Source organism: Echinococcus granulosus (assembly GCF_000524195.1).
Source record: "Echinococcus granulosus chromosome Unknown EG_S00001, whole genome shotgun sequence".
Taxonomy (NCBI): domain Eukaryota; kingdom Metazoa; phylum Platyhelminthes; class Cestoda; order Cyclophyllidea; family Taeniidae; genus Echinococcus; species Echinococcus granulosus.
The window spans coordinates 2,295,956-2,304,223 of record NW_020170381.1 but is presented as its reverse complement, the minus strand read 5'-3'; the positions used below and the strand labels follow the sequence as shown (position 1 = coordinate 2,304,223).

Below are 8,268 nucleotides of genomic sequence, written 5' to 3'. Positions count from 1 at the left end.
TTGATTAAATTGATGTATTAATTTGCTTCTGCTATGTTTTACGTCCAGTTCACAGCCAATTTTTCGGCTTATCAAACAATAATAGCCTCAAGAGTCCAGCTTTGTTCCTTACATTGAATTGTAAGGATCCATAGAACTGTAATGCAAACTGTACAAATCTGTTTAAGCGAATATGGGCGCTTATTGGAGAACCTGCTTGCTGTCACCGATGAGACGAGGGTGAATTCACCTAAAGGTCACAAATTGTCTAGCAGCGATTCTGCTTCCCTCTTCACTTCTAACAGAATTTGCCTATTGAGAATACTGTTTTGATAAAATTTCTTTGATCAGTTATAAGGGAAATAGAGTAAGACGAACGCATCAGGCCCATTCCTCGTTTACCAACTAAATAGTCTGTTTGTTTCGCACATTATTAACGAGAATGCAAGCTGCATTTAACATTTAATGGTATGGAAAACTCGTAAAAATAGAATTTTGCTATTTTTTAAATTTTTTTCTGCATTGTTTCTTGGACTAACCCGACGTAGCCTCTACTGGTGCAGGATTGGGCTTTGTTCGCTCTGGCTTATGTACATGCAGCTTTTTGCATGAGTTCTAACAAGTTCCATTGGTTCGAGTGACATTAATGAAAGGAAATTATAACTAGAGTTTTCTAATCAAGTCCAGTGCGCCATTCGGGCTATCCTTGTCTGGTCAGTGGAGCTCCAGTTCTCTTTGGACCACTTGTCAACCAATGAGCATGTTGTGATGCACTGATTGGTTAAGGTGCCAACCCTGAGTTGCTTGGGCGAGACTTGAGAGCAAAAACAGCTAATCGCGGCGGTAATGGGTGAACAAATGAATAGCCAGGATGACACAGCTGACATGGCGCATGACGGCAGGCAGTTGGGTATGGGCGAATCCGCTCAGGTACAGATGATGGTGGCCTCACGAAGAGCGTCCACTGTGCGTAGCTTCGCATGCTGTGGGCCAGGTAAAAAGCGCTACCTCATCTCTGTCCTCTGTATGACCTGTCTCACCATCGTCATTGGCATGCGAGCCGAGATGCTAAGCATTATAACCAAACTGAACGATACCCACGCAGGCCGACATGCGGAGTCGTCAAATTTAGAGCCTGAAGCCAACCGAGACAGCAGAGCTTATCTCGGCGTACAGGTCGAGATCACTGGACCAGCTGCCGCGGATGAACATCTCTTTTTTAAGCCCTTGCATCATCGGCAGTTGCCGTGGACTGCGACTATTACCGAAGATCTGGTTGAAAATGCCGTCTTTTTCGCCTACCTTATTGCCAGTCCAATCGGTGGTTATCTGACAGTGCGGCATGACTCGTCTCTCCTGTTAGGATGCTCTGTTGCAATGACCTGTGGACTTAACTTATTTCTTCCACTTGCTGAAACTATTGGGTCGAATATTGATGCGAAATTGGCGCTTATTATAATTTTGAGGCTACTACAGGGCATGGCGGAGGGTTGTCTTATACCTGCAGTGTTTGGGACTCTGCGATACTGGACTCCTGAGAGCGAGCGGTCGACACTCATTTCCCTGGCGGTGATAGGGGTCTCGTTGGGTCCGCTAATTGGACTACCAGTCTGTGCTGAAATCGAGCAGAAGTGGGGCTGGGGAGTGGTCTTCTACATATACGCAAATTTGGGTCTTATTTGGTGCATCTTCTGGTGGCGTATGGTGGACGAGAAACCTCAAAAGGACAGAAATCTCTCTAAGGCAGAGAAAATTTATCTAAAAGAGAACACCTCTCAACAACTGTTGTTCGATCCTGCAAATGTGAAAATACCATGGGTGGCAATTTTTACTTCAAAACCAATAATGGCAATATTCCTTACGTACGCTGCAGACGACTGGACATTTCAGATATCGTCGGTATGCATGCAAACATTTTACCAACAACGCTATAACGCCAATGTCCAAAAAACAATATTTCTGCTCTCTTTTCCTTTTCTCTCTCGGTCAATCTTTGTTCCCATAGGTAAGTTATCGGGCAATTTAATGATTCAAATTCCTATCTACCATGCACGGACCTAAGTTTTAAGTGGGGACCCGTTGCAACTCTAATGATAGAAAGCTTCTCATCATATTGAACCAGAGGAAATACGTGACTTGAAAGCAATATTCCCTCATCTAATGACAGTTGCTACCCTACAAAATGTGGGCGGTTACAGAACACACGAAAAGGCTGTTTTGGCGCCGTTCCTAAATTCTGTAATGACTTGAGATGAGGGTAGTTGATTAAGAGGCGAAATCCTAACTTTCTCATCGATGCGAATATCTCGATATCATTCTATGCTCATAAGGGTAGCTGGTCTTTGTACACTGCCACCAAGAGCATCTAGTATTGCGACTAAAGTAATTCTAACGAAATGTTTAAGTTGATAGCGGCTATCTCTTCAGTAGTCGCCTTCGCATTTACTACCACTGTAGCCTTTGAATGCCAGTGGTACCTGCTTATTTCAGCAATTTTTTGTTCTGCCTGCTGGAGGCGTGGTAGACTCTCAATTAGGCCTTGCCCTGAATAGCCAATAAAACAGTACCCCGGAAGTACTTAACTCGCAATTATTAGCCCGGTTTCACTGTGAAACAAAGACTACAGAGCAATTATCGCCGCCCTTTTTTAAAGTTATTGTAGTACTTCATTTCACTTGATGTTCTAATCCGTGAGTCTTAGCCCGAAGAAAGATTTCTTCAATTTTTTACCAGCTCGAAAGTTCATCGGACGGCCGATAATAGCATTCAAACGTAACCTCTTGGGAGTTATTATTCAGAATATTCATCTATGCATCCCATTACGACCTGACTCATTTACCTCCAAACACGACACCACAGTATATAGACCAAACGCCCATTGAATTTTGCTTAGATTTCCCTCATAGAATCTTTAAAATCCTCACAAAAATTTCAAAAATTGTGGTAACTGCCTTCCCGCCTCAATCAACGAGCTTCCTATTTACTAGTTAGCTTTCCCAAAATCACAGTTAGTTTCTGCAAGTTCACCATTAAATTTGGCCTGTAGCATTAAGTAGGGTTGTTTAGACCTTGCCCTGGCTCTGAGGTGTCATGTGATGTGTCTGCGCCTATTCCTCAAGTGCCTACCCACGCACACCTTACTGGCGTTGTCGCCAACCTGGAAGTGGGCGAAAAGTCGATCCGTCTATGAGCTTTTGCATGCAATGTTGCAAGACTGTAGGTCTGTACTCTGGTGAGTATCTCCTGGAGTTGGAGGTTCATAAGTATGCCAAAATTCAAGTGCCAGAGACGGAGATAAGCGAATTGGTCGACGATTGCTACCCCGGAGGTGCGGCTCAGTTTCACAAAATAGGCAAAGCCTAATAAATTTTACTCTTTATTCCTTTTAGCATAAATTTTGAAAAGCATTATTAGTGAAATGTTCCTTTGAAACCATACCAGCAGAACATCTCACAAAGAGGTACTAATAACCTATGCAAATGTACAGTCAGTGTCTAGCATTATTTCAAAGTGTTTACTCTATCGGTATCTTGTGTCCAGTAAACATTTAATAAGATTTAAACGTCCATAGCAAGTGATCATAAAATAGGAGTCATTCCTAATGACCAGTTAGGCTGGCAACCAACAGCTGGAAGAGTACGGCTGATGGCGGATAAGTAATTTGTCTGGATCGTTAGTGTTTTGAAATAATTTTGCTTTGAGTTCGTTCCAACATTTCCGGATGTTTAGAGCCACTTTTACGCGCTTTCATATGTGGGATAGTCTTTGGCTAAGCTGTGCCCTTGATGATTCCCTCTTTTGCCTGACTGCCGGCTCATCACGAAAGCACTTCAGTCGATCTTAAATACTCATGTGGAATTTGGAATTTAGACAGAGCTGTGTAGCTCATGTAGAACTTGTTTTCCAATCCGTGCTGTGGAAATTAATCGAGAGATACAAAGTGGTAACGTAAAAATTTCGATTGCGCAATAAGTTATCTTCAACTATTGCGTCCTCAGTGGTGGAAACTGCTCAACGAAATTTTATCACTCCTGACTACATGTGAGTATACACATCAGCTCAATTTATGGCTGATTAATGAAATTATATACAACTTCGGGAGAACCTTTCTGTTTCTAAGTTCTAGAAGTTTTTATAAGAATTCTTGCCGCAGTCGTTCCCTCTTGACTGGTTAGTAGTAAATGGAAAACCCCTAAATAAATTTGCTAACATCAATAAGTAGATTAGAACCAACCCAAAGGATATGAAAGTATCCGGAGTGAGGAGAGCGTGTATGGAGTGTCCCGAGTGCATATGAGCTATCAGCATCAGACTTTTGTTCTGACATTTTTATCTCTTAGTCACTCCAGTTGGGATTCCAAAACAAACAGCCTGACGACGCTTTTAGTGTGCTGGTCAGGTTCACACCAATAGGTGATATGAGATAGAGAGGAAATTCTTTCCTGGATGCTAAAATTGGTAGAGTGTTCGACTCATTTTTCTCCGGTGTAGCAGCTTATTTTTATTTGAATGTGATAATTTGATGCTGTTTTTTAATGAGGATTTAATTATAATTACCAAAATAAAACGAAGGTTAAAAATTTAGTGACTATCACAAAAAAATGGAACCGCTTCTTTGAAAAGTGCCGTATTTGATGTACACAAGTTGATCTATACTTTGTCCAGTGCCCTTTTTGATCTACGATTTTCCCAAGTAATTAGCAAATTTAAATACGTCCACTAACGGGGGTTAAGAAAATTTTAAGGTATATTATTTGCGCAATACTAATGTGTCACCCTCCCCAAAAGTGCTGGCACAAATCGGAAACGCCGACCAGTCTTCACGAATGGGTTTCCGGACGTCCAAGGCTACATGGGCATACCTCGACTTTCCACCTTTAAATATTTTATATGAAAATGTGCGGTAGGTCTGTGTCTGAGTTTACAGTTTTCCTTAACATTCTCGTTCAAGACTTTAACTTTTTAAAGAAAAGAATAGCATACACCGAATTGTTTGTGAATATGCTGTTATTTCATAATTTTTTTTGTTTTAACTTACTACATTACGAACCTAAGTTGTCTTTTTGGTGCTGCCATAACGGCCTTTGGAAAAGGTACCCTCGAAGTATGAATATAGCTGATGGTAAATGGCAGCACCATTGGTTCCAGTTGGTATGGCATTTTCATAACGGCATAAGCTCTTCAAATGTGATTTGTGTTTTCGAGGTTGAAGAGATAGAAACCAAATTTGTATGTTTACTATAACACTGTTTGATAGTACCACCCTCGGCATATTTATCCTTCGCTCTCGAATGAATTTTGATGGCATTAAGTTAGTTATTTCAATTTGAAGTTGAGTTGTGTAAAAAACTATTAAGGAGCATAATATCACTTAAATGCCATATGAGCCTTTGCAGTCGTTAGATGTATCTGTTCTATAGGACAGTCAACTTTTGTTTAATCCCACTTCTTTCCTTATCGCTACTACCTCAGTGGAAGTACACTTAAACGTGTGCACACAGATCGGGTTGTCAAAGACTTGCGCTTTGATCTGTCATGTCTGGTCAATTACCTCAGTCTTCCTCTTTCTTGGACCTTTAAAACCAACCGCATCAACTTGAATGACCTTGTTTAGGTACCACTTTGTTATATTGGTGTCCCTCATCTTCCACAATAATTCCAATTTGATATTAAGTAACTCGGGTGGTTGCATCGTACCTCAAATCGTGCTCTATCAGCCGTCATTCAAATGCCTCCCGAGAGCTCTTAAAGGGACTCTACCATCCTCACTCTAAAAACTGCTGCCTTATATAACCTGCGTTATTTTCCATTCTCGTGCCTTTCGGTTCTTCATGCAGTCGGAGTATGTCGAGCTTGTTACTGCCCTCACATGAAACCTTTCAGTTGTCTGTTCTAAATTACGTCCCCATATACTTGCCCAAAATAAATTATGCTGATTAACTTTATTACCATCACGTCCAAGACCGATCATAGGTTTCGCTTCCACACTTTTGCTTCCTTTGGCCTTGAATACTCGACCGGAGGCCTTGCAATTGTGAAGCTCATTTGACAAGACCACAATTTGATCGGAATTTAATCCTTTAGCCAAATAAAGGTGGTCAGCAGTATGCACGTTTTATAAGTGAAAAAAGGAGAACTGTTTTAAATCTGGAGGATCAAATTCGTCCCGTATACTACATACTTTAACCTGATCACCCAACGTTTTCAATGTGCACGAAGAAGTGAATTTCTTAAACAACTAGTATTAAACAGGGAATCAAGTGGATCTAAAGGAAATTCCTTTCCCTTATTTCAATAGGCGGGTTTCTAGCAGATGTCATCAAATTAAAAACGCCGATGTCTTGCACCACAATCCGCAAAGTTTTCTCGGGGATTGGATTCGGTCTGAAGGGGATATTCTTCCTAGCACTGGGTTTTGCTAAAACCGAAGTACACGCAACCATCATCCTTTCAATGGCTCTTGGTAAGATTTTTTACATACTTTCTTGTAAGCCCCTCCATTGACCTATTTTCAGTTACTCGACTGTTTTAGGAATTGCTTTTATCAGTCTCATGTTTAAGCGCACCTAAAACCCGATCTTAGCCGCGAATCTCCAGTCAAGTTGGTCTTTGCTTTAATACCGTCGTGCAAACATGCGCCCAGGTTTGACTAGGTTCGGAACAAATCAAACTTTACTGCTATCACTCATCCATTGTAGTCCTCTAAGTGAATAATAATGCTAGGTAACGTCTTATGGGTTTGCTTTTGGGATGGCGCTGTCTCTTTCAATTTTCTATTTATGTCACCAAGGTTGATTGATCGACTCTTTTCGACTCTCTCACAAGCTCCTTTCAGTCTGGTCGACGTGCACGTATCACATTTGTCGTAGATAAACGATAGTGAAGTCTCCTCCAGTCGGTCCTCTAACGCACTACTTTGATCATCAATGAGACCAACGTATTCACAGACTATTTCAATTTGAATGCTTCAATTATTTACATCTGTTGCCATACCGTCAGAAACCAGAATGCGGAAGCTTTTTTTACCTTATAAATTTAAATCGCATTTTCACATATTCACAGCAATAAAACTTCCATGGTAAATCAAGCCATCCATTCTAATATGTGATATTACGTCTAGCTCATTGAAGCAGAATTCGCTGTCCCATGCTCATTCTTGAACTACCTCCCTTGCAGGCATTTCGGGTCTAGCCGTTGCTGGCTACGCCGTCAGCGTCATTGAACTGGCGCCCAAATTCGCTGGACTAATAATGGGATTCGCAAACAGTATAAGCACTCTTACAGGCAAGTTCACTATCCATTTGCGTAATTCCCTTGCAACTGGCTCATGTGGAAAAATTGGCCTCAACAATACCCTCCATCTTAAATGCATAATATTTATCTCACCACAGCGCTTTCAAGCCTCCGAAGAACTTAAGGTGTAATAGCCTTTTTTATGCACATTGCTGTGGTTTCCATAATCCACTCAAGAATGCACACAAGTTATTAACTCCTATATGTCACACAGTAAGCTATACTGGACATTTGGAGTCAGTTGCTCACCCGCTTTTGACTCGATTTGACCCACACATTCAAAAATTACGATAAGATTTGCGTGTTTTGGAGAATAGACAAACAACGACCCTTCATCGTTGTCGATTGTGTGCCGCCACTTTAAGAAGGCATATGAACATTTCCAGACAGGAGAAAGAAACTCCCTTTTTAGATGGCAACAGCTGTTGCCATCTGTCACCCGTTAATAGCTGAGAGGACTAATGGGGTTCCATTAATGGAGAAAAGGTTGTTCATACCGCAAGGGATTTTCAGCAAACAACAAAGTAGTTTTCAGGTCGGATTCTAATGCGATAATTAAAGCATCACCACCATTTACGCTAGCAGCCGGAAGGTTCTGCCAGTGACACCTAACATTGAGCTGTGCTGCTGCAGTCAGGAGGGTTGCGGCATAAAAACCTTAATGGATTTGGATCGAAACAAAAGGTAATATGCAGAGGATACGAGGTTCAGAAGTCCCCAATTTGCATTGCATTTCAGTGCTACCCATTTATTTCACGATTTTTCAACTGTTTGATTGGATAAGTCGTAATTAGCCACAGCATGAGATTTATTTCTTAAAAATTCAATTCTCTGAGTTTACTGAGTCGGTCACAATGTGTTAGAACGTCTTTGCTTTGTTTTCCTACTTTATTTAGGATATCCGATTACTGCATGATAACTAAAATTGTAACTTTCCACTTAAATTCCGAATTCTTCACGTAAAAAATCATGATATTATTTGTATTTCTGCCTTTG

At 41.0% G+C, this 8,268-nt stretch overlaps 1 protein-coding gene across 1 annotated transcript in view; it reads left to right on the top strand. All coding sequences in view use genetic code 11, as the record gives it.

Moving 5' to 3' along the window:
• Positions 1 to 825: 825 nt before the first annotated feature.
• EGR_00262 (Vesicular glutamate transporter) overlaps positions 826 to 8,268 on the top strand; it is a gene marked incomplete at both ends in the record, with an annotated part of 7,916 nt that continues 473 nt past the window's right edge. The window contains 5 exons of the mRNA XM_024489511.1: positions 826 to 1,984; positions 3,200 to 3,307; positions 6,278 to 6,442; positions 7,156 to 7,399; positions 7,858 to 7,956. Of these exons, the coding sequence (XP_024356189.1) occupies positions 826 to 1,984; positions 3,200 to 3,307; positions 6,278 to 6,442; positions 7,156 to 7,399; positions 7,858 to 7,956 (1,775 nt within the window). The remainder of the gene's footprint in view (positions 1,985 to 3,199; positions 3,308 to 6,277; positions 6,443 to 7,155; positions 7,400 to 7,857; positions 7,957 to 8,268) is intronic.